The sequence below is a fragment of the Trichosurus vulpecula genome, chromosome 2, assembly GCF_011100635.1.
Source record: "Trichosurus vulpecula isolate mTriVul1 chromosome 2, mTriVul1.pri, whole genome shotgun sequence".
Classification (NCBI taxonomy): domain Eukaryota; kingdom Metazoa; phylum Chordata; class Mammalia; order Diprotodontia; family Phalangeridae; genus Trichosurus; species Trichosurus vulpecula.
The window spans coordinates 21,296,275-21,323,366 of record NC_050574.1 but is presented as its reverse complement, the minus strand read 5'-3'; the positions used below and the strand labels follow the sequence as shown (position 1 = coordinate 21,323,366).

The following is a 27,092-nucleotide window of genomic DNA, read 5'->3' as shown; positions in this document are numbered from 1 at the left end:
ATAACTTTGAGTAGTGCCACTGCTTCATGGAATTCATTATTTGCACTAATCAGGACTTAGCTATAAAATTAAATTAAAAAAAGAAACTGGAAAAAAATGCTGCTAGTAATTCACGAACCAGCATGAAGTTTTCAGGCAATAATCATGGATATTGCCCCCCCTTTGCCTTTCTGATTTGTAAAGAAGTTACCCTTTCAATCACCTTCTCCCTTGATATAACCATTCTGTTGCTCATTATATTAACAGTAAATAAGCTTTCTAACTCACATTTCATTCAATTGGCATTTTCATTGTGTTAGATTTCTTGCAACCACATCAAGATCCCTCATCCCATTCCCACATGGTTTGATCTCAACCACTTCACAGGCTCCAGCCAGAGCAAAACCGCTGTTGGTCAAACTCAAAACATCCAGTAGCTGCTCTGTATTGGCAGCCTTTGTTATTCTCTAGGAATTAATGTCTGTTTGTTCCAGAAGTATTTCTGTAAGCATTTCAGCACATAGTAAGCATTTAATAAATGCTTTTCCTTCATTAATTCCTTCATTCATTTTTAACCTATGATGTGCTCTGAAAATATGCACAGCAAGGTTCTTTATCCTTGTAGTGCGTCCTAGAACCTTGGGCCTCTGGACCCCTTCTCAGAAAAAATGTTTTTAAATGTGTAAAATACATAGGATTACAAAAAAAAAAACCCAACTATATTGAACTAGTAATCATTATCTATTTACATGTTTTCATATATATGGTCTATATCTATCCATCTATCCACCTATCTACCTATCTATCCAAACACCCATCCATCTATCTATCTATCTATCTATGTCTGTCTGTCTGTCTGTCTCTGTCTGTCTATCTATCCATCCATCCATCCATCTATCCATCCATCTATCTATCTATCTATCTCCATATGTATGATCCATATCTATCCATCCACCCACCTATCTATCCAACCATCCAGCTCTCTCTCCTCTCTTTTTCTTCTCTCTCTCTCTCATCTATCATCCCTTTTTCTTTATTCATCTATCTCTCTATCTACCTACCTACCTATCTCTCTCTCTCTCTCTCTCTCTCTCTCTCTGTCTGTCTCTCTCTGTCTCTCTGTTTTAAAAACTGACTTCACACACCCCAGGCTCAGAACCCTTGGCCTGCATCATCGACCTTCATATTCCTCTTGGAATCAGGGATAGTAATCATATCATAGTCATTCATTGATGTGCAGGTTTTTGTTAGGATACAATTCCATATCTTTATGCTCCCAAAACGTATGTTAAGGCTGGCGTTGTTTAGGCGTTCATTGCTCCACATGTCTTTTCCCCAGTGAGCTGTGATTTCTGGATGCCAGGCTCTTGCCTTGTACACAATCATCGCTCTCTCCTCAATAGCAGCATTACCATTTCTGCTGCCATTGCTGGGCTGTGGTGGCTGGCCCCAGCACTGCCAGATTCGGCAGCTCCCCTGCCTTGCAGTTGCCCCTTTAAGGAACCGGGCCCAGACCTGCTGATGCTTCTGCAGCAGCTCCCCTGGGCCCACAGGCAGGAGGACCGGAGCAGTGATGTCATCGGCAGCCTCCCCAGCCACAACGCAGGCTCCTGGAGCCGGAGAGATGATGATGCTGCAGGAGGGACAGCAGCCAGAGCCTGGGCCTAGGAAGCACAGCCTGGGATAAGGCAAGTCAGTCAAGCAGCACTTGAGAAGGGATGCTGGCCCCTTTCATCACAGGTACCACCATTTCCTACTGCACCGACCTCCTTCCCCCACCCCCGCCCCGAGCTTCTGAGGAGGCCAGGGGGAAGAATGATGCTTCTAGCTAAGCCCCCAGCAGGAAAAAGCTCCCCCCCAAAGGGGGGACTGGAGGTTTGGCAGGGGGAGACCTTTGTTCTTTGTGGATTATTTCTAATGAATTTCATTGTCAGCAGAGAGAACTCCCAGCAGCCCTCTGCGAGCAGCAATCTTCAGCTAGGAGAGACAAGGAGCCTTCTGGGGACAGCTATTTTTTACACCAGTAAATTAAAGTCATGGTGGGGGGGATGGAAAGATAGAGGAAGGAGCTGGGAGAGTGTAGCTCTAACCCATTGGTGTAGCAAGAAGGTTGTCCCCATTCCCCAGCCGGGTTAAACTGGCTTTGAAACCAGCAACCTCAAGTTTACCCAGGGTCCTTTGATAGACAGACAGACCCCCACCACTCCCCTCCTTCTGCCGCTATCTCAGAGCTAAGCTTAGCAAATGCAATCCAGTTTTGGTGACTCCTTGAATTAAGAATAGCAAAAAGGCTGGATTTGGGCTGGTGAAAAGGGTGTGTGTTGGGGCGGAGGTGGGCACCCACCTGCAATTTTTTGAACACGCAGGCTTCCAAATTCAATTTAACTTATCCCCAGTACAAAGGGTGTCTTTAAAATATTCGATATTTCCATGGCTATCTTTGTCTTCCTGTTGACCTCATTACTCAGCATTTATTGGGGAGGGAGAGAAAAAGGGTACAAAGCACTGTTTGAGACAGAAGGAAAGATCGCTGAACAGGAGACTCTCAGAGTGAACTGTCTGATATGTCTGGAAGAACCAGGGCAAGGAAGAGGGATGTCCCCAAAGGAGAAATGAACAACTGACCATGAGCCAGACAGTCATCACTTCCAGAAATCTTACCTGTACCTGTCTTTAGGAACCAGAGCTGGTCTAGGAAAGATTTCTTCGAAGAAGGAACTTTTGAATGAGGCTTGGCCAGAGGAGAAGGAAATGGTTTAAGTGAAATGATTACCCGTGATGGTGTAGTGGGAGGGTATGGAGGGGGGTCTCCCCCATTTGAGAAGACAGTGGGAGAAGAAATGGAAGCAAAATTTCCTTTCAGGGCGACTTTAAGCATAAAAAAAGGACACAGGTGTGGCCCACTTTCATCAATACGGTTTGAGATGCCGGCTTCCTCCAATAAGTCTTAAGGCATTTCGTAAGCTCAGTGATTTCCTTATAGTAAAAAAGGGCTTTCCCCGAAGGGTCTGACCTCTCGGAAGCCAGAGGCTTCAGTGCGTTTCCTGCTGACTGTGGAAAGGCTTGGGTATTACTAGCTAGGATTTCTAGGTCTGCAAATGGCTTTTTCATAGGTTTCCTCATTCTATCCTTACAAAAAACCCTGTGAGGCCAATGCCGTTGTAAACTCCATTTTACAGAGAAGGAAGGTGAAGCTCAGAAAGTTGAAGCGACCGGTGCAGAATCAAATTGAGGTGTATCCTGAGGCAGCATTCGAACTCAGATCTTCCTGAGGCCAATTCCTGGGCTCTATACAGTATGCAGCACCACCTCCTAGCCTTCCGGGGTAACTTAATGAAAATGATCTGAAATAGGAGACAAAGGTTAATTTCTGATTTGAATTAGGATGTAAAATTCTGTTTGAGCTTTTAAAATGTCAACGTAGCCTACCTAGCTCTAATCTAATTAGATTTCCACCCTCAGCCCTAACCGCCATTCATTTAAATTCAAATATGAAAAACTGCAGGGTTTTGTATTTTTCAAGTAAACTTTCTCAGGTATAGCTTTGAGCTGGTGTTTTACTAACAGCATAGGACATTATATTCACCCTATGATAACAGGACTGGAATCAGGGAGACCTGGGTTTGAATCCAGCATCAGATATTTATTAGCCGTGTGACCCTGGGCAAGTCCCTTAACCTCAGTTTCTTCATCTGTAAAATGGGGATGATTAAAATAGCACCTACCTCTCGGGGTTTTCCTGAGCGTCAAGTGAGATAATAATCGGAAAGTCCTCGGCATGTAGTAATGGCTACATAAATGTGAGCTATTATTATTAATCCCCGACGATAAAAACCTCACTTCATCACAGGATCCTGGAATGAGAACTGGGAGAGAGCTTAGAGATCAGCGCCACCCGCGTTCATTTTACAGATGAGGAAACTGAGGCAGATGCTGGGAGTCCAAGGTCGCTTTCCTTTTCCCCTTAGGCTCCACCTAAAGTCTAGTGTGTCTGACGCGAGGATGTGGCCTCTGGGTGTAAGACCAGTGAGAATGTCACGGAATCCAAGGACCATGGCTGAGGAGCATTTACAAATAGGGTCTCACGTGAGCCTCACAGCAGCCCCGACAGGGAGGTACAGTTATTATCCCCATTCTACAGGGGAGGAAACTGCCCCCCAGAGATCTGAAGGTCCTTGGAAAGGACCAAGCCCTACTTGAATGAGAATCCCTCTTTCACCCACCCCAAAGTAGTCACTGAATCTCTGTGAGTGAGGGGGTGCTCTCCGTCCCCAACACAACCAGTTCCTTTGAGGCGGCTTGCCGGGTTACGGGACTTGGCCCTCACACGGCGCTGCAATGGGCCTCTTGACTTCCACCCGAGCCAGACAAGTCCCATCCCGCCCTCCCCCGGTCCTTCAGATGCTCAGGTCTGCGAAGCGCTAAATCCGGACGATTGGAGCCGATTCTTCCAGCAGCGCTGGCTAAAACCCCCATTTTGCAGAAGAGTACACCGAGGTGCCTAAAAGTCAGCTGCCCTGCGCCGGCTCACCCAGATGGAAAGTGTCTGAACTCGAATTCAAAGCCAAGGCCCTCTCGCTGCGGGATCACGCCTATTTCCCAGCTCACCATCATTGTCAGTGCGGAGAGCTCCCAGCCGCCGTCTTTGAACAGAACTCTTCAGCTAGGAGAGGCGGGGAGCCTTCTGGGGACAGCTATTTTTTACACCAGGAAATTAAAGCCATGGGGGCGGGGAGGGGGAGAATGGAAAGGTAGCAGAAGGAGCTGAGTTTGTGAAACAAAAACTTCGACATTGTCTGCGTTGGCTCTGGAAGGCCAGCACCATGAAACACTTAGCAGGTGCTTTTAAACCACTACATCGGCGCGATTTATTATTACTGCCAATTTTAATTAAAAGTGATGGGGGAGATAAGGCGCACCCGGCTTGTAAGTTTCAGCCTTGGGGGGGGGGGACTCCCAGTGTGGGAACTCCCTCCACCAAAGCAGATCACCATCTCACTTATCTTGGAGAGTTGCATTGGTGGCACCAAAAGGTGAAGGGACTTGCCCAGGGTCACACAGCCAGTATTTGTTAGAGGTGGACCAAGGAAGGCCTGCTTATTTATACTACCCTGCTTCAATTACGTAATATCATTGCATCTTATTATGATTATCAATCATTATAATAGGATCAACGTTATTATATTATTAATGCTAGGTAGCTAGATTGCTCAGTGGATAGAGTGCTGGGCCTGGAGTCAGAAAGATCTGGGTTCAAATCCAGCCTCAGACACTTCCTAGCTGTGTGAACCTGGGAAAGTCACTTAACCTCTGCTTGTCTTCATTCACTGGAAAAAGAAATGGCAAACTACACCAGTATCTTTGCCAGGAAAACCCCGGGGAAAGTACTGGCATGCTATGGTCCCCTCGGTCATGAAGAGCCAGACCTGACGGAACTTACGATAATGTGATTGATATCACATAACAATGTTATAATTAGATAATATATTATGATTTATAACAATACAATATGTGATTGCTATTAGGACAGTGATAATAATATTGTTTTATTATAATCACAGCAGCATGATTATCTAGTGTAATGGCAGGGTACTTAGAAACTCCCATGCCCCCAGTATTTTCCTGTAGGTTTGATAATGCGTTTTGGTTTATTTTTAAAGGAAAGGGGCCTTTTAAAATCAGTAACTACAAATCTGACTTAAAATTCAAATCCTGTTGGAGGAAACCAAGGGATGCCTTCAACTCATACAAAGGTGTAAAAGCCTCGAGGATCTGCCCCTTTGCCAAACAGACTGGAGAATATGAGGGAAGGAGGGACTAGGAAACAGTTGGGATCTAAGGCCAGGAGGGCTAGGGTGGGGTGCAGAAAGGGTGGATCTGAGGGGCTGTAGAACTTCACCTACCAAGAAAGGAGAGAGGAGTTAGGGCACTCGGCCAGCCCTGCCTCCCTCCTACAAAAGGCCTTGTGTCCATTGGACGCAGCTTCTGAAAAGATGCGTCATGGGGCCATTTTATTCCTTTGATTTTTTTTTTTTAGTCACTTTAGTCACATCTGACCATTTGGGGTTTTCTTGGCAGAGATACTGGAGTGGTTTGTCATTTCCTTCTCCAGCTCATTTTACAGATGAAGAAACTGAGGCAAACGGGGTGAAGTGACTTGCCCAGGGTCACATAGCCAGACTTTGGTTTTGTTTTGTTTTGGGGAGACAATTCGGGTTAAATGACAGTGCCTAAGACAGGATTTTAAATCAGATCCTTCTGACTCCAGGGCCAGTGCTCTATCCTCTGCATACTGACTTGGAAAACCACATATGAACATTATCTATGCTCTATTGTATTTTTATTTATTTTTAAAAATATTTCCCAATTGCTTTTTAATCTGGTCCAGGTGGCACTGGGGGAGTGTTACCAGCCCTATGTTCACACCTCTGGATTGAATGACCTTAGATATTCCTCCCAGCTCAAAATCTATGATTCTACATGGCTTAGCCAGCACCCCTCCCTTAGGTCTAGCCCCATCCTTATTTTGCAAAGGGAAGGGGGTAAGTGACTTGTCTAAGGTCTCCAAATCCATCGGTTATAGAGCGAAGATCAGAAGGTAGGTATAGGGTATGCTGGTAAATGTTTAACTACCAGCTTTTGGTGGAGGGGTTATATATAAGACACATTTAAGTTTAATTACCATTATTAACACTTTCTACATAGCTTTCTTAAATCTAAACAATTGACCAAAAAATAAATCAAACCCTGATTTGTAGCATTTGCTGATTTCAGAGGTATAAATGTTCACACTGAAAATTTAACAATTGGCATACCACTGGCTACAATTAGGTTTTCAGGAAGGAGTCAGACTAGACCAGGGATGGGGAACCTGAGGCCTCAAGGCCACATGTGGCCCTCTAGGTCCTCAAGTACGGCCCTTTGGCTTTTGTTCTGTGAAGTTTAGAGTCAGTCAAAGGGCTGCACTTGGGGACCTAGAAGGCCACATGTGACCACAAGGCCATAGGTTCCCCACCCCTGGACTAGACAATAAATGCTTAAAAATGCTCTTTCCACTACATATTCCCCCATCTTCAGGGCACAACAGGAGGCTGGGAGTACTAGGATCATAGATTCAGAGTGTGTCATGACGCTGTGAAAGACGTTCCCTCCAACTTAGTGCACCCGGCTTCCAACAAGCCCTCATTGCTCTTCTTAGCTGATGGATGGGTGGGGTGCTTGGGTCCTTCTTCACCTCCACACCTGAGCAGCTCTAGGACACAGGTGAGGGCCTTGGGTTTTAGAGGAAGGCATGGCTTCTCACATAGGCATGTCTGCTTGGTTTCACATCTGTGATGTCACAGTCAGGGAGGCCCCAGGGATTGGTCGGTGGTTATACAAGTGTAGGGCTTGGAAGTTTCCAGGCAGAGAAGATTCCAGAAAGGGGCAGGAGGAAGGGGAGATTAGGCAGGAGAAGGGGCGTGTCTATAGCAGAGAGTGCCTGCCACCAACAAGCCTTATGGATTTCAGATGGGCCCAAAGAATCAGCCAGGTTGTTTTGGACTATCCCACACGATTTTTTTTCCAATTAGAGTCATCGGGAAATGTTGTTCCAGGGTCACTGGGGGTAAGTCCACTATGGGGACCCCTTCCTATCCCTGTTCCTAAGTCCCTTCTAATCCTCTTGACTCTCCCCCTCCCACCACCTTCACTTTATCCTACAATGTCGTCATATTGTTACAGAATTTCTCGATTTCTCTTTCTGGGTTGGAAATGCCTTTCTTAAGGAGATGCCTGAGGGGCATCACCAGGAGTTATGGTGCTCTCAGATATGAAATTATGCCATTAAAGTGAGCAACGAACTTGGAATCACAGGACCTAACGTTGAACGTTGGCTCTGCCCGTGTGATTTTGGGCAAATCTTGTCCTTCTCTAGGTTTCTGTTTCCATAAAATGAGGGGGCTGGGCTAACAATCTCTAAATTGGTCCCTAGAGCTATGACCCCATGTAATAAACATTGAAAACTTTTGTGATTTTTAAGATTGAATTTATTACTAACTAAACATGGTTCTCATCATAAGATAAATGATTCAAGATTTTGTCAGTTTGGGAAACTCAGTATAAGAATTCTCTCCATCAACCCAGATTGTGACCCATCTCCAACGTAATAAAAAAAAAAGTCTCTAGCACATAGTAGGCGTTTAATAAATGTTGATTGGGGGTAGCTAGGTGGCACAGTGAGTACAGCACCAGCCCTGGAGTCAGGAGGATCTGAGTTCAAATCCAGCCTCAGACACTTGACACACTTACTAGTTGTGTGACCTTGGGCAAGTCACTTAACCCCAATTGTCCTGCCTTCCGCCTTCCAAAAAAAATGTTGATGGATTAGTAACAGGCTCACAATAATGAAACAGCCTCTGTGCCAGGCTATCTGTTGGTAGGATGCATGCAGTGGGGACAAGGGAGAAATAAACGATGAATTGAAATGGAATCAGTCGGCCAGATAATCTTATGGACCCTTGTAACTTGCCAGTCTTGGGTCGATACGACACCATAACTAACTTTTAAAACTTCTTTCTCTGGGTTGGCTCCTGTATTCATTTTCTACAGAACCATCAGAGAATGGGAAAAATTAATAGGTAAAACAGATTCTGGATCATGCAGAGTGGTGGATCGAGCGGCTCACCTTAAATCCAGGGAGACCTGGCTTCAGCCCTGCCTCTGATCCTTACCAGCTGTGGGAAAATTGTTTGGATCCCCTGGGCCTCAGTTTCCTCATCTGTAAAATACTGTAAAATATAAGGTTTGGGCTAACTGGCCTCTGAGGTCCTTTCCAGCTCTAGCTCCAGGACCCTTGCCTCCTCTGGGGTCTACCTCTGGGGTCCCATGCTAAATGGATGCTCTTGAATCTGACCACATAAAGTCTCTGAATGCTCTGTCTTTTGACATTTTTGCTGATGGGCAGTGTTGATGGGAAAAGGATGCCCAGAGCCTCATTCAACCTGCCTTCATCGTCTGGGAGTCTCACAGAACCTCAGAGCAGACAGGGACGTTGGTCCATCCAGTGTAACTCTTAGCTGAAAGAATCCCCCTCCCCAACAACAACCAGGCCCTGCCTAAAGACCTCCCATGAGGTCTTCCCTCCCACTGGCTGCCCTGGTGACTCGATGCCCCTCTCAGCTGGCCTGTGAGTTTTCCTGAATCTCTAACATGAACAAACAGCTTTTTTCTTTTACTTGAAAGGAATGAATGAACACTACAGGGGAATATTGGAAATTACTCAGACAAGTTAAACTTAAAGATGAAAACATAAGAAGTTCCTGCTGACATGAGAATTTTTTTGGTCAATCAATCGATGAACATGTATTAGGTGTCTGGAGGACGCTGGCCACTGTCCTAGATTAGTCCGTGGGCATACACACGCAAAAGTGAAACAAGGGAAGAGACACCACATTCACAGATAAGTGAATATGCAGCGATAGGGGTGGCGCTAGCAAACAGCAGAATCAGGAAAGGCCTACTGGGGGAGGCAGAGGCGAGGAGGAGAAGCCTTCCAGGCCGAGGGGACAGCGCACGTGGGAGATCAGAATGCAGTGTCCACAAACTCATTCTTGGCTGCCGGAGCTCTCCCCACTCCCACCCCGAAATTTCCTTGGATTTACTTTGCATACACTTAGGGTTAAGAGTTGGAAGGCACCTCTAAGGCTATCTGGTTCTGCCCCCTCATTTGGTAGATGCAGATCCTGGAGCCAAGGGAGGGCAAGGCTCTTTCCCAGGATCCCACAGGCTGGGTTGGAGGTGGATGTACCTGGTGTTTTCCCCGACAGAATGTGAATTTCTGTGGGGCAGGGAAGGTTCCACTTTTGTCTTGGTCTCTTTCACATCTAACATAGTGTCTGGCACCCAGGAGGCATTTAATAAATACTTGCAGTTTGATTGACTAAGGGATAAATGTCTGTATGTATGGAGGCAGGGAGAAATGGATGGATGAATGGATGAATGGATGGATGCCAGTGCACACATCTGACTTCTCTTTCCCACAGGAACGTCCACTGACCTTCCTTTCCTAGGATGATCCCTCCTACTACTGGGACCCCTCCTCCAAGTGAGGTTCTCTTCCCTACGTTGACTTCTCAGGAATTCTGGAGGTCGCAGGTCTCGGGGTACTCGGGAACCGTGACTCGGCACATCAGCCATCGGGCCAACAACTTTAAGAGACACCCTAAGAGGAGGAAACATATCCGCCCCTCTCCACCCCCGCCTCCGAACACACCCTGTCCCATAGACCTGATTGACTTTGGAGACCTGCACCCCCAGAGGTCCTTCCGGGAGCTGCTATTCAATGGCTGCATCCTCTTTGGAATCGAGTTCAGCTACGCCATGGAGACAGCGTATGTGACCCCCGTACTGCTCCAGATGGGGCTCCCGGATGAGCTCTACAGCATGGTCTGGTTCATCAGTCCAATTCTAGGTAACCTTTAATTTCCAATATTCCTCTGGCATCTTCTCGTCTTATACAGTAATGGCAAAAGCTAACATCTATATACTTTAAAGCTGGCGGAGCTCCTTCTGTATATTAATCGGTCAGTCAATAATCATTTATTAAATGTCTACTGTGTGGCAGGCACTGTGCTAAGTTATAGACAGGAGGCAGGGATAAGAGGCAGCCATCCAGACACGGGGAACAGTCACTGGAAATGGCCAGGGCCTGGAGATGATGGGGTGTCTGAGACAGGAAGATCAAGGAGGTCGGGGAGTGAGGAGGCTGGAAAGGCAGGAGGGGGCTGGCTTCTGAAGCCAAACAGAGGATTTTCTGTTTGATCCTGGAGGTAACAAGGAACCACTGCAGTTTGCTGAATAAGGGTCAGACTTGTATCTTAGATGACTTTGATAGCAGCTTGAAGGACGGACTAGACCAGGGAGATGCTTGAAACAGGAAAGCCAATCACCAGGGATGGAGTCCTGCACCAGGGAGTGGCAGTACCAGAGGAAAGAAGGGAACATAGGTAAGAGATGTTTTGAAAGCAGAAATGTTTAGGGGGCAGCTAGGCGGCACCATAGTGCATAGCACACAGGGCTAAGACTCCTCTTCCTGAGTTCAAATGTGGCCTCAGACACTAGCTGCATGACCCTGGGCAAGTCACTTCACCCTGTTTGCCTCTGTTCCCTCATCTGTCAAATGAGCTGGAGAAGGAGATGGCAAACCACTCCAGTATCTTTGCCAAGAAAACCCCAAATGGGGCCACAAAGAGTCGGATACAACTGAATGACAACAACAGGAATGTTTAAACTTGGCAACAGATTCTATATGGGTGGGGTGGGGGAGGACTCAGAGAGTGAGGCACCAAGGATGACCCCTAGATACAAGCGGGGGTGACTGGGAGTCTAGTGGTCTTCTAGGGAAGTTTAGAAGAGGGCAGAGATTGGCGGGGAAAGCTAATAAGTTCTACTGCAAGCATGTTGAGTTTGAGGTGTCTAGGGGATGTCCAAGATGACCAGATAGATAGATGAAAATGCAAGACTGGAGGTCAGGAGAGGTTAGGGCTGGATAAATGAATCTGAGAACTGTCAGCATGAAAAGGTTCTTCCTGTCTATGATTCCTTCGAGCTCTGTCATATGTCAGGACGGGGAGGGGCAGGGAAGGGGGGGTTTCTGTTGAAGATGGAGGATCCTTAGATTTGGGGCTGGAAAGGACCTGCTACATCAACTAGTCACTGCCTCATTTGACAGATGAGCCAACTGAGACCCCCAGAGATCAAATGACTTACCAAAGGTCTCATAGTAGGAGACGGATCCAGGTCCTGAAGAAAAAGGAAAACAGCGAGAACAGATAGCAAAAGACAATGTAAAGTACATTAGCTTTAAAACCACAGGCTATGTGTTTAAATCCCGACTCTGCCGTTTACTACCTATAGGATTCTGGGCTTAAGTTTCTCCTCTCCCAAATGGGGTGGCTGGTCAAGACAGTCTCCTGCAGCTCTGTGTTTTAAGGCCCTTCCAGCTTTTAATTTGTATTGTCCTGAATTAAGTTTTCTTTTGTCCAGACTAGACCAGACAACTGCTATGTAACAGTCTTTTTTAAAAAGTACTTTTAAATTCTAAACTTAACACCCAATAAAATGAATATTTCTATATACAAATAGGAAAAGAGGTTTGTATATAAAACTATAAATCTCCTATTAATTATATATAATGATACATAATTAATAATATATTCTATATTAACATATATTAATTATATATTGCTGCTCCTTTTATACAATAAATCTAATACATATAATTTATATAACAAATAATTATATGGCATATAATTATATTATCAAACATTATACAATTGTATTATTGCAGTACAATATATAATCATAGAAACTATATATTATGGATAATTATATCATAACACATTAGACTTACAATATTAAATATATTATGATATAATTATATAATATATGGTTTCTATGATTTTATGTTATATGATATATGATTAACATGGTCACATGTTATATTCTGGGGCATATACTTATGTACCATATACCCCAATATACATTATATGATTGTATAGAAATACAATATATAATAAATTCAATACAGTATTTACATAATCAATAATAAATTCAACTTGTCACTTTCAAAGCTGGTCTGCTTTTCTGCGTTCCATTTCCTTCTGTCCTCTCCTTGTGCTTTGTGAGGGAAAACATTAGGCCTTAAAGAACGCTTCCGTGACCCTCTTTTTTTTCTTTTCCTTTTTTTTTTACAGCCGTATCACTTTTCCCTCCAATCTTTTGCCCAAATGGAAAAAAAAAAATTCCACACACATGCAGTCAAGGAAAACAGATCCATGCAGTGACCGTCCAATTCAATCTATCTAGTCAAAGCCCAGCTCCGATGTGAGCTCCTACACCAAGACCGTTCTTGATCCTATTCCCCTCCCCCCATCTCACCACTTATGGTTAGTCCAAAAATACATGTGCCATTTTCCTTCCTGAGCTCATCCCTCTGCAGACAGAGGTGGGTAGTGTGCTGCATGGGAGGAATCATTGGTCGGTCATTGAATTAACTAAACCCCTGGCCTGTCAAAGTTGTTTTTAGCATACGGTATTTAAGAATTGCCTGGAACACCAAGAGGCCATGTAAGCAGTGCCACCTGGACCGTCTCCGTCAGAGGCAGGATTTGAACCTTGGTCTTTCTGACTCTGGATCTAGCCCTCTGTCTGCTATGCCGGGCTATCTTAGACTTGCTTATATCCATTTCATTTGGTTCTAAAGGTGGCCAAACCAGGGTTCTGCTTTTTTTCTATTTTAAAGTCCTCAATTTAGACCAGAGAATGGATTACTAATTTAGGAGGCCTTACGGCTAATACCCATCCTGGACCACTTTGGGAAGACAAAGCAACAGGGCTGAAAGTTCTCTGGGAGTGAGAGACCCAAGGGTCAGTAATTCCTAGGAATCCTCTGGGCTGTCACAACTACTTAGGGTGACTTCTGACAGCAGCCGAAGTAGAAACTTCACAGGAATCCTGAGAGAATCCTTCTCTTTATTCCAGAGCTCGTGCTTTCTCTACTGACCGACACCCCAGGTTTTCCTTTCACTCACCCTCTGAAAATAATAATAACTACCATAGAGAGCATTAAGGTTTTCAAAGCACTTTACAAATATTATTTTATTCTTACAACAATCCTGGGAGATAGGTATTGTTATCATCCTCACTTTCAGGTGGGGAACCTGAGGCAGGTTAATTGGCTTGCCTTGGGTCACATAGCAAGAAATGATCTGACACAGGATTTGAACTCAGGTCTTCCTGGCACAAGCTCCAGTGCTCTACTCACTGTACCACCTGGCTGCCTAGAAGCCACATGGCTCTTCGAAACACAACTCAGGTGTGACTTCTTATTAGACCTTTCTTAGACCTTTCCTAATTCTATCCCACCTCCTACTTAGTACTATTTCCTCTTACAATTACTTTGTGTTTAGTTTACTTCTGTGTGTATGAATTTTTTCTGCCCAGGAAAATATTTCAGAGCAGGTTCTAAAATGGTTTCTTTCTCTCTCTCTCTCAATCTCTGTCTCTGTCTCTCTCTGTGTGTATGTGTGTGTGTCTGTCTCTGTCCCTCTCTTTCTCCATGTCTCTGTTCTCTGTGTCTCTGTTTCTGTCTCTCTCTCTGTCTCTGTCCTTCTCTGTCTTTCTCTCTGTCTGTCTCTGTGTGTGTCTCTCTCTGTCTCTGTCCATCTCTCCTCCTCACTGGCTCTTCTGCATGCCAGATGTGAACACAAATGATAACCACGGCACCTTTCTGTTGCAGGCTTCCTACTGCAGCCTTTGCTGGGTGCTTGGAGCGACCGGTGCACTTCAAAGTTTGGAAGGAGACGTCCTTTCATCCTGGTGCTGGCTATAGGTTTGTGCCTTTGCTAGTTTAACCTCCCTCCTTTACCCTCCCTGCCCCAAGGATTGCCCCCCTTGATTTCAGGAAAGCCTAACCTGATGATGAAAGCAGCCATGCAGACAATTCCCACCTGCCTTACTCAGGGAGCAGCTGGTTTGGCTTTTGTGTTTTCACCTTTAGACACTTTCCTGAGCTGAATTGTAAATCACGTAGAAGGCTCATCCCTACCCTGAGAATGTGGTTTATATTGGGCCATCTGCTATGACTTGGCCCTCTAGAGCAGGACTTAAACTTTTTCCACCCATGACCCCTTCAGCGCTTCTTAAATTGTGACCCCATATGGGACCCAACAGTTTCAGAAGCCTGCTCTACAGGACTAAGTCCCCCACCATAGATGGCAAATCCATTTCTTACATGAAGGGATTTCTAAGTCACAGCACCATTCCAAATGACTGGGCCTGGCATTCCCCAAGGGCATGTTGCTGGACCAACAGCAGCCTAGGGCTTGGGTTTATTTCAAAATGGCCACTTAATGTCTTCTCCTAGTTGACTCACTAGGATCTTTTTTCCTCTCTTGTGTCCCAGGTGCACTTCTGGGGCTTTCACTTTTACTGAATGGGAGAGACATTGGCCTAGCTCTGGCAGACACTGTCAGTAATCATAAGTGGGGTATCATCCTCACCGTATGCGGAGTGGTCCTCATGGATTTCAGTGCTGACTCAGCAGACAACCCAAGCCATGCCTACATGATGGACGTATGCAGTCCTGTGGATCAGGACAGAGGACTGAACATCCATGCCCTCTTAGCAGGTACTATATTGCCTTCAAAAGGCCAATCAGGGCCTTGCTCAACATGGTGCCATGACCCTTACACATTGAGGGAGTTGATTGTTGAATGTGATTTAATTAACTTCTTGCTTACAAAAGCTTTCTAACCATTACCCATCTCAAACTTGAATGAGGGTAGGAGGTAATGAGTTCTTGCTTCGCTGTAGGGGAAGGGGGAGGGTCTTCAAGCAAAGGTTGGATGATCCTTTATTTGAGGAATTGTAGAGAACAGTCTGTTTTGGCTGCCTGTTGGACTTGCTGGCCCCTGATATTCTATGATTGTGCCTTAGTTGGGGATGAAAAAACAATTCTTTGTAGTCTGGTGGAGAGGGATGGTGATTTGCACCAATGGAAGGAGCTGCCCTACAGACGAAAAAAGAGGTTAATCCAAGTGGGAAAACAACGTTCTTGTAGCAATTGAGTTCCACTAAATGCCCATAAGAGTGAGACCATTCACATGACCATAGGTCATAGGACCACAGACTTAAAGTTGGAAGATATCTAAGACATCAAGGAAACTGAGACCCAAAGTAGTTGGGTGACGTTAGCAATAGCCATTACAAATATTCTGAATCTATATACACTGATTCTTCTAACAGCTATATCTGTCATCTGGAAAGCATCCTTTCCATTATTTGTTCAATCTCACAAAGCTTATCAAGAACTACAACTACACCCTCATCTCCAGTTTTGCGCCCCCTCTATCTGGATAGACATAAAGGTCATAAAGCTCACCAGGGCTCTATATCATACCAAGTAATTGGTGTTATTCCAAGAAAACTTACTATAAATTAATGAGGCTCCTTTGGGAAGGCTATCAAACACACATCATGATGCACTACTCATTCCCATATGCATCCTTCCCAGGATTCCTGAGTCAAGTACCAGATTCCCTTCCTGGGGCCATAGGCATGGAAAGTGCATTGTGAGTATTTACTCGCCAAAAACAAAAACAAAAAAACACCTTTTATGGACATAGGTTAGAAGGGATTCTTGATTCTTTGAACTGACCAACCAACGTTGATAGTCAAGTCACCCTGTATGGCCCTCAGCTAGTCATTCAAGAAATTCTGGACCTCAGAGTATTACTCTGTCTAGTTAGAATGCCTCAGCATGGTAAGCGATACTATTAGTGAGAAGAGGGGAGTTCTGATATATTTACTTCATGCAGAAATGGTTTGGAGTCCTCCCAAACCCACCTGGAGTTGATTCAATTAGGTTCCTGTCCTAAGGACAGTGGGTTTTTTTAATTGTATCAACTAGTGGTCTCTAGGTCTTCTTGTGAATTCCAGACCGAAACTGCTTTGTTGGCTTTATCCCAATTAAATATCACTTATTGCCTCCTGATTGATAAAGACTCTAAAGTACTGGGCAAGTTGTGTCCATTAGAAAGCTGTAGTTAGAACAGGAGTATTGGAAAGCAATAGCTTGTTAAAGAAAGGGTCCCCTTTACAACATCTAGCAGAGCAATGACAACCATCTACCTCTCTCCCAATTTTAGATTCTGTAAGGAGATAGTGGTTCCATTCTCACGTAGATCGCCAGTACCAGGAACTATGTTTATATCTCGTTAGTTTACAAAATGCAGTGATAACAACACAGTATAAGCATCAATGGAAAAAAATCATACATTGATCATTACAGACACTTTGTACATTATTGTGTACACTTAACAAATACTTTATAAAGATATAGACACGTGGTAAAGTGCATCTGGTCATTCCATACAATATATCTCATGTTCCCAGCTAAATCTTTGACTGTTTCTTCCAGAAATTGACATAGTATCTTTTGTCCTGGAGATGGTAGACATTCTAACTCAAGGCCCAGTCTATCTTCTCTGGAGTAACACCTCCCCCTCAAACACCATGGGGGCAAAAATTCATTTACGGGGTATTCGTAAAGTCAGTATTCTTTTAAATTGTAATTTAAGTTAATTAATTTAATTTTAATTTTAAATTTTCAGTTCCAAATTCTATCCCTCTCCTCTACCACCTTTCCCACTCATTGAGAAGGCAAGCAATACCTTATATATGAGAAGTCATACAAAACATATTTTAAACTCAGTATGGAAGACCTTAGCTTCCAATGGCTATTGGGTGTCTGATGTTAATCTAGTCACAAAAGTCTTCTGGTAGTTTCCTTCTCTTTGGCATTTGCCTTAGCCATGTGGCAAAGCTCATTTCATCTTTAAAAAAATCAAAACCATATATCCCATAATAAGGACTTATTAATTATGAGTGCACTTAGGCATTCGAATAAATCAATTCATATGATAACAAAAGAAAAAGACCCATCATGGCCACTGTTCTCTTTATTTTAACGGCAAGCACATATACAGAGCTTTAAAGTTTGTAAAGTTCTTTACATAACCTCATTCCATTTGATCCTCATAACAACCCCTTAAAGTAGGCAGCTGTGAATTCCAGTAGTTAGAGCACTGCACCCGGAGTCAGGAAGACCCGAGTTTAAATCCAGCCTCAGATACTTCCTTCCTTCCTTCCTTCCTTCCTTCCTTCCTTCCTCCCTTCCTCCCTTCCTCCCTCCTTTCTTTCCTTCCTTCCTTCCTTCCTTCCTTCCTTCCTTCCTTCCTTCCTTTCTTTCTTTCTTTCTTCCTTCCTTTCTTTCACAAAGTGACTACTATGGAAATATGTTTTACATGATTGCACATGTATAAGCTGTATCAGATTCCTTATTGCTGTGTGACCCTCTGTCCACCTCAGTTTTCTCTGCTGTAACAACATCTCCCTCTCAGGGTTATTGTGAGGATCACAGAAGAGAATATTTGTAAAGTGTTTAGCATGACTGGTGCATAGTAGGCACTTAACAAATGCTTATTCCTATTCCCATGCTACTATTCTATGCTTTTTACAGATAAGGAAACTGAGGCTGAGAGCAGCCAGTAAGTGTCTGTGTCTGGGGCAGAAAATGCAATCCCTCATTTAAATCAAATTAAACCCTTCACACTCTAGTTAATGCCTCCCCAGCTGCCTTTTTGTCTTGGTCAGATTTCCCATTTTTATAACTACTGTGGCTGCTATATCATCTCAGTAAACTGATGTCATTCGGTCTTATCGGACTCTTTGTGATTCCATTTGGGATTTTCTTGGAAACGATACTGGAGTGGTTTGCCATTTCCTTCTCTAGCTCATTTTACAGATGAGGAAACTGAGGCAAGCAGGGTTAAGTGACTTGTCCAGGGTCACATAGCTAGTACGTGTCTGAGACTGGATTTGAATTCACCTAGCAGATGAGATTGGTACAATAATATTATTAGGCTATTAAAAAATTTTAACCAAAATTGTTGTTCCGTAGCAACAATACCAATGGACATCCATTCCACTGCCCATCCCTTTCGCTGAAGAGCGTTATGCCAAGGACTGGAACAAGGCAAGGATAATCATCATCACCATGTAGTGGTATTTTAAAGGTTGCAAAGTACCCTACAAATATCTCATTCTGGCCCAGAGAGGTGGATGGTATTATTTCACTTATTTTATTTATTTTTAAATAATATTTTATTTTCCCTAATTACAAGTAAAAACAATTTTAACATTCATTTTTTAAAATTTGAGTTCCAAATTCTCTCTCTCTTTCTCTCCCCTCCCCCCTTCCTGAGGCAGTAAAGAATCTGATATAGCTTATACATGTGCAATCATGTAAAACATATTTCTATATTAGTCATTTTGTGGAAGAAAGAAAGAAGGAAGGAAGGAAGGAAGGAAGGAAGGAAGGAAGGAAGGAAGGAAGGAAGGAAGGAAGGAAGGAAAGAAAGAAAGAGAGAAAGAAAGAAAGAAAGGAAGGAAGGAAGAAAGAAAGAAAGAAAAAGGGGAGGAAGGAAGGAAGGAGAAAGGATAAAGGGAGGAAGGGAGGGAAGGAAGGAAGGAAGGAAGGAAGAAAGAAAAGAAAAGAAAAAAGAAAGGAGAGAGGGAAAGAGGAAGGAAGGAAAGAAGGAAGAAAGGAAGCAGGGAAGGAAGAAAGAAAAAAGAGAGGGTGAAAGATAATGTGCTTTGATTTGCATCCAGACTCCATCAATTCTTTCTCTGGAGGCAGATAGCATTTTTCATCATGAGTCCTTTGAGATTGTCTTGGATCATTGTATTACTCCCATTTTATAGATGATTTTATTTTATAAGGTGATAAGGAAACAGGCAAACGGGTTAAGTGACTCGCCCAGGGTCACAAAGCTGGTTAAGTGTCTAAAATCAAATTTGAACTCTGATCTTCCTCACTCCAGGTCAAGTGCTCTATTCGCTGTGCCACCTATCTGCCACTTTAGACAAAAACAAGCCTTGTAGAAAGTCATAACTGTTCTCCCCAAGGGACAAAAAAAGACCCCAGCTGTTGGCTTTGGAGTCAGACTAGGTCTAGAGCTGCTCTTTCTGAGGTTCCCCTAGCTTTTCCCAAGTTGGACTGACCTGACCTGCAGAGTAAAGGATGTGCCTTTGAAGCTGGCTGATTTCAGCTGCACCCATGTAACAGGGAGCCTGGTCACTTTCCTGGGCACAGAAGCATCTAGAACCTTGATTTCTCATTCAATTAGCCAAAAAGTCAATAAGATAGTCAAGTCTAAGAAGACTGGGGGTGAGGGTAAGGAGATGTTCTTATGAAGGACTTTAAATATCCAACAGAGGATTTTGTATTTGATCATGAAAGTGACAGGGAGTCACTGGAGTTAACATTGAGTATGAGGTGACATGGTTGGACCTGCATTTAGGAAAATCACTTGAATGGCTGAATGGAGGGTAGATTGAAGTACGGAGAGACTTGGGGCAGGCAGACTCACCAGAAGCTATTGCAATAGTCCAGGCATGAGGTGATGGGGGTCTGCACCAGGGTGGGGGTAGAGGAGAGAGGGGGACACATTTGAAAGATGTTGTAAAAGTGAAATCAACAAGCCTTAGAAATAGATTAAATATTGGATGGGGGGAGGGGGTAATAGATAGTGAAGGATCCAGGATGACTCAGAGGTTACAAGCCTGAGGGACTAGGGGGATGGTGAAGCCCTTGACAGCAATGGGGAAGTTAGGAAGATGGGGGAGGGTTTAGGGGAAAAAAATAATGAGTTTGGGTTTTGGACCTGAGGAGTTTAAAATGCCTACTGGTCATCCAGTTTGGGATGTGAAACTGGAGGTTGGCAGAGGGGTTGGGGCAGGATAGGTAGATTTGAGAAGTGCCAGCACTGAGATGGTAATTAAATGCGTGGGAGCTGATGAGATCACCAAGTGAAATAGTATAGCAGGAGAAGAGAAGAGGGCCCAGGACAGAGCCCTGAGGTTGTGGTGAAGACATAAGACAAGAATCGGGGTTGGAAGGTACAGGGAGAGGTAGAAACGCAACAGGTTAGGATCCGATAAGGAATTTTCAGAGTTCATGAACATAGAAGTGGATTACTTTGGGGTGGGTGTGGGGGTGAGATCAAGGGTATGACATCATTACACATGTATAAATCAATTAAAATTTCTGATTGTCGACTAAGGTAATCCTCAAGGAGCTTACTTTCTATTGGAGGATATAATAACTATACACATTAGTATTTGTACCGATTTGTTGTTGTTTTAGTCATGTCCGAATCTTTGTGACTTCATTGAGGTTTTCTTGGCAAAGATACTGGAGCCGTTTGCCATTTCCTTCTCCAGCTTGTTTTTAGATGAGGAAACTAAGGCAAACAGGGTTAAGTGACTTTCCCAGGGTCACAAAGCTAGGAAATGTCTGAAGCCGCATTTGAATTCAGGACCTCCTGACTTTAGGCCTGGCATTCTAACCACTGCACCACCTAACTGCCCAATTTGTACCAATACAATGTAATTCAAACGAACAAACTTGTGGTGGGAGATTACATTAGCCTTGTAGCAGATGAGGAAGAGGTGACATTTGCTACGGGAAGATGAGTGGAAAGAGAAGGTGCCAGGGCCCTGTACCCCAGGAGGCTTGTCTAGGAGATGGAGTCTCTGAGTGCAGGACATCTGCCCTGGTCTGTGTTCTGCTTAGGGATCACAGAGAAAGAATAGTAACAAATCCTGGTGTGCTGGATTAGCTTATTAGCTTTTCAGAAAGAAAAGAACAATGAGGCTTTGACCTCAATGACTTCTCAAAATTTGAACTGCCATTTTTAGCAAAAATCCTGCTTTTTTTCTCTCACTGTCACTTTTCTAGCACCTTCCCCCACCCCCATCCTGATCACAATGTAGAACCAAGTAAAACAAATGAACACCGCAGCTACATCTGACAATTGATGACTGCAGTCATTGGCCACCGGCTGTCTGGCCAGAGATGGGAGGTGAGACACGCTGTAACAACAATGCTGCTAGCAGCTGCTGTGGAGGTGTAAGGCCAATAACACCAGCACACAGGAGGGCTGCTAGCACAGGATCTTTGATCTGCTTTTCTAAGAAAAGCAACTTTAAGGGGTTTACAATCTCACTTTAATTAAACATACCTATATCATTCATTTAGTTCAGGGCAAAAAGTCAGTACCTTGAACTTCAGAGAAAACACAAACAGAAATTACAAGCAGAAATTATATAAACAGAGCAAATAACACAAATCAGCAGACAGGGCTTCTGTCTGTCCATAGCAATACATACATAGTTACCAGAGAGAGAAGCACCAACATCTGGGTTTTCAAAGCCAGGGGGCTCCTTAATGGCTACCCAGAGTCTCATCCGGCCAAATCACATGAACATTCTTCTAATGAGTGAGCCCCCAAAAGCAAAATGCTAACCTTAGAGTGTATATACACTTCTTCAGGGTCGGAGGGCATCACAACCACATGACTCAAACTCATGTGACTTAGTCTTTCTTGTGACTTAAACAGGTCATCAAAGACTCTTGATTCAATCAAAGGCAAGGCTCAATCAAAGGCACTTGATTGCCTTATTGCTGAAAAGCACTCCAAAAGAAAAAACAGAGAAAAATCCCACTTTGCTTGCCATTACATGTGCTTAACCATCAGTCCTTTGGCATCAGTCTTGGTCACTGCATAGATCAGATTCTGGTGTCCCATGAGATCCAATGAGGTCCAAATGAGATAATATTTGTAGAGCGCTTAGCACCGTGCTGGCATATGGCAGACACAATAAAGGTTTATTCCCTCCCTTCCCTCCCTCTGAGGTGGTTTTCAAGGTGGTTTTATGTTGGCCATTGGGTATATTGTTCTCCAGGTCCTGCTTTCTTTGCTCTGAATCCGTTCATACAAATCTTTCCATTTTTTCTCTGATTTTCTCATACTTGTCATTTCTTATGCTGCTATCACGCTGTATTGGGGTGCTAGGTGGCGCCATAGTGCCTAGAGTGCTGGGCCTGATATCAGGACCAACCACTCAGCTTCCTGAGTTCAAATTTGGGCCCCAACTCTTACTAGCTGTGTGACCCTGGGCAAGTCACTTCACCCTCTTTGCCTCAGTTTCCTCATCTGTAAAATGAGCTGGAGAAGGAAATGGCAAACCACTCCAGTATCTTTGCCAAGAAAACCCAAAATGGGGTCACGGAGAGTCAGGCATGACTGGAAAATGACTAAACAACAACACAAAGTCATGCTCTGTTATATTCATACCCCACCATTTGTTTAGACATTTTCCAAATGATGTGGTCTCACTTTGTTTCCAGGTTGCTGCCACCACAAAGAGTGAATATTTTTACATACATGGGACTTTTCCCTCTGCCTTTGACTTCATAAGGAATGTAAACTGTTTTCTCCTCCCCTCCCCAACCCTCCCCTCCCGTCTCCTCTTCTCTCCCCTCCCCTCCCCTCCTCTCCCATCTCCTCTCCTCTCCCCTCCTCTCCCCTCCCCTCCTCTGCTCTCTGCTTCTCTCTTCTCTTCTTATCTCTTTTCTTCTCTTCCTTTCCTCTCCTGTCCTCTCCTTGCCATTTCTATCCTCCTTGGCAAGGAAAGGGATTTAAATCCTATTTCTCTCATCAGGTCTTGGAGGAGGCTTTGGATATGTCGTTGGAGGAATAAACTGGGACAAGACCAGTTTTGGTAGAGCCCTAGGTGGGCAGCTGCGAGTTATTTATGTCTTTACTTCTGTCACCCTGAGTGTCACCACAGTGCTGACGCTCATCAGCATTCCAGAGAGGCCCCTGCAGCCCTTTAGCAAGAAGAAAACTGTGATGAAGAGCCCAAGCCTTCCTCTTCCTCCTTCTCCCCCCGTCTTGTTCGAAGAAGGCACCAGTGACAATCTTGGTTCTCAGAATGCAACTCATTTATATGCCAGTTTTACCAGCCCTGTTTCTCCTCTCAGCCCTCTCACACCCAAATATGGTAGCTTCATCAGCCGGGACAATTCTCTGACTGGGATTAACGAGTTTGCATCCTCCTTTGGAACATCCAATATTGACAATGTACTCATAGACTGCTTTACTGCGGGGCATGATAACTACCTAGCCCTCCCCGCCAGCTTACCCAGGCAGACCATCAGTGTCAGTTTTCCAAGGGCCCCTGATGGCTTCTACTGTCAAGAAAATGGAATTCTGGAAAGAGGGGCAGTCTCGGTAAATCATGGGCCGGAAGGAGACACCTTAAGGGTGGGCTCTTTGGATGCTCCAAAGCCTCGGTCGTCTGGGATTCTGAAAAGGCCTCAGACGTTGGCCATCCCAGATGCTGTAATAGGAAGTTGTCCAGAAAGTAGCAGGAGAAGGAACGTGACCTTCAGTCAACAGGTAAGAGCCAATAAAGGGAGAGGGGGAAGGAAGATCTGACAGCATTCGTTAGTGAAGATGATAGACTTAGAGGTATTATTTAGGAATCACTGCAGATAAAGCTTGGGTGGAACTTGAGAAGAGGAAAATTGAGCTTTGATATTGGGGAAAACTACTAATTCAAGCTGTCCAAAAGTGAAGGGGCTGCCTTAAGAAGTAGTAGGTTCCACTCATGAGAGGCCTCAGATGGAGGCTGCAGGCTCATTTGTCAGGCATAGCATAGTAGGAATTCGTTTTTCAGGGTTGGGTGGGACCAGAGAGCAGCTCTACGATTCTATGAGGCTGTGAAAGTTGCACGGGCTGCTACAGGATGTAGTGAGGCTCTTCCTCCCTGCCAGTCCTTGGGTGATGGAAGTTTGGCCGGTTAACTATTTGTTGGATATATTGGAGAGGCCAGAACCAAAACTGGGTAAAATTTGTGGCATGTGAAAGTTGATGCCCTCCTTCAGCCGATAAAAGGAATGGAGTTTAAAGCACCTGGTTACTTTTTTTAAGTTAAAATTTTTTCAATTAAAAATCAATTTTCTCTCCCTCCCATCCTCTATCCTTGGGAAAAACAAAGCAAAACCTTTATGGCAAATATGCATAGTCTTGCATTGACTGTGTCCCAAAAGTCTTATATCACTCTCACTTTGCTCTTTGAAGTCATCACCTCTCTGTCGGGAGGTGGGTAGCAGCATGCTTAATTGTTATAGTTCCTTGTTAGCAAGGATAATTAGTTAAAATAGGAAACTGGAATCACTAATTCCCAATCACGGCTCAACTAAATTTGTCTTACTATTATCATGTCATGTCATTTTCATGTCATGGATCAAAGGTTGACCTCAAAGCTGGCCAATTTCCCTCTGCTGGTCCCAGACACCAGAATGGCTAGTGATAGCTCTGGGAGAGGGAATTTTTGTTCAGAGGGGTCAGACAGAATGACCTTTGGGTTCTCCTCTAATTCTGAGATCTTGTTTGAGTCTATGACATATTATGGTATTATTACACATAAAAAAGCAGAGAGCCTTGTAAATGGGAAAATCTTAAACTATTTACAGGCTCAACATTTATCTAGAGCTGCGTTAGCTTTATATCAGGCTGACTGGATGACCAAAATGAATACATAAGCAAATTACTCTTATGCTTTGGGGAAACAGAGGTGAGAATGAAGCAGTCCCAGCTCTGGGGAAGCTGACATTCTACAGAGGATATAAATGCATAAACGAGTAAGGGAAAAGTATATAGAAAGTGATTCGAAGTAACTTCATAAGGGAGAGGGTGCTAACAGCAAGGAGCATCGGAGGAAGCTTAGGATACTACTGGGAGGCGAGGGAATAAGCAGACTAGAGAGGCCACTTCCATGGAGGCACAAAGCCAGGAGATGGTGTGTCCTGGAGAGGGATGGCTTGGCAGTGGAAGAGCTCATGAAGGTAAGGAATACGGAATTAGGATGGGATTGTACTTCCAATGGCAGGGGGAAGGATTTGTACTTTATCTTTTGGGCTACAGAGAACCACTGAAGTTTTTGAGGGATGGGGTCGGTGACCTGGCCAGGTATGTGTCTTAGTAATACTGATTTGGCAGCTCTGTAGAGGATAGATGGGTGAAGGAAGAGACTAGAGACTGGGAGACAAATTGGTAGCTCATAATAATAGAGAGAATGAGATAAAATTTAACCTTTTTGCAAACTTTAAAGTACTATTTAATTATCCAGGTCAGAGGCGATGAGGGCCTAAAACAGGAGAGAGACTTTGTGAATGGAGGAAGGAGATGGAGGGGAGAGATGTGGAGGCAGGAGCAACTTAACAACTTATTTTTTGGGGATGTGGAGGGAGAGAGGAGATAAGGGTCAGTACAGAGTTAGGAAGGTGAGGGACAGGAAGGATGATAGCATCCTCAACTAAAATGGGGAGGCTTGAAGGAGAGATAGATTTGGGGGAGATAAGTTCCTTTTAGGGCATGTTGAGTGTGAGATGCCTATGGGACATCCATCGGAGATGTTCAGCAGGTGATATGGATAGAGAGAGAGAGAGAGAGAGAGAGAGAGCGAAAGAGAGAGAGGTGGGGGAGGGGGAGGAGGGGTGGATTTGGGAGCCATCTTAAGGGAGATAATCATCGAACCTGTGGGATGTGATTAAGGAGAGAGTAGAGATAAAAGGGCCTGGGGCAAAGCGATCATCCTCTAAATGCTGGCACACCTTTAGGAAACGCCAGTAAAGGAAATATGCCCTAGAAGAATTGTTGAGTTCGTCATTGAATATTTTAGGTATTTCATTTATTTCTTGACCCGACCATCAGATGTCTTGACCATGGGTATACTGGGCTTATTGTTAGTCCTTTGTTCTCAAAGAGGACCAATGACACTACAAGGGCTTGGAAAAGGGAGTAACCCCAAGAGATAAAAACTAAGAATCATAGTATAAAGATTGAAGGAAGCAGTCGTTTATCTCAAGTATCTACCATTAAGTCCCAGAAAAAAATGAGCTTGGAAGGGCGATGAGTTGCTGTCTTTGTCCAGGAAGATAAAACAACCTTCAGAAAAGCTGTTGACCTTTATTTGGGTGCCTGTTGGATGGGTGACAAGAACACAAACTAAATCCTGGGTTTTTATTCTGCCCCTGATTGGATATGACCTTGAGCAAGAGCCCAAAGAGGCCATTTTACTATTTGTAGCGTTGAGTTAAAACATTGATGTGGGTGAAGGGTGGAGCCAATTCAGTTCAAGTCAACTCATTGAGCATTTAGTCATTGCCTACTGTGTGCAAAGCACCATGCTAGCCAGAATAAAAACGAAATGGTCATAGTTTCAGAAATGGAAGATATCTTAGGCTCACAGGACTAGAGCGAAAAGGGACCTTAGAGATCATCAAGTCCAACTTACATAATCCGCAGATGAGGAAACTGAGGCCCAGAGATGTAAGTGACTCGTCCAAGTGTCAACAGGTAGTAAGTGACTAAGCCAGAATTTGAGCCAGGTCCTCTGCCTCCCGGTCTGGAACTTTGTCTACTGCACTTCATGGGCTACAAGTTTCCACTAGCCAGGAGGTCCATTGGGAAGGGAGGGAAGGAGGGATCATGTGAAACAGTGGTTTCCATATGAATTTTGACCTTCAGGGACCTAAGTTCATGGTTCTGTGTTTAATAACCCTACAGTGACTGATAAACTCTCCCATACCAAGTATGATGGTGGAACCAAGGCTCAAAAGGAGATATTTAGACGTACAAAAATGTGTATCTGGATGC

General features: G+C 44.2%; 1 protein-coding gene across 1 annotated transcript in view; it reads left to right on the top strand.

The window, feature by feature from the left end:
* Positions 1 to 4,784: 4,784 nt before the first annotated feature.
* SLC45A1 (solute carrier family 45 member 1) overlaps positions 4,785 to 27,092 on the top strand; it is a 34,599-nt gene continuing 12,291 nt past the window's right edge. Inside the window, exons 1-5 of the mRNA XM_036742479.1 lie at positions 4,785 to 4,818; positions 10,002 to 10,429; positions 14,258 to 14,350; positions 14,924 to 15,148; positions 23,089 to 23,828. Coding sequence (XP_036598374.1) covers positions 10,030 to 10,429; positions 14,258 to 14,350; positions 14,924 to 15,148; positions 23,089 to 23,828 — 1,458 coding nt within the window. The 5' untranslated portion in view covers positions 4,785 to 4,818; positions 10,002 to 10,029. The remainder of the gene's footprint in view (positions 4,819 to 10,001; positions 10,430 to 14,257; positions 14,351 to 14,923; positions 15,149 to 23,088; positions 23,829 to 27,092) is intronic.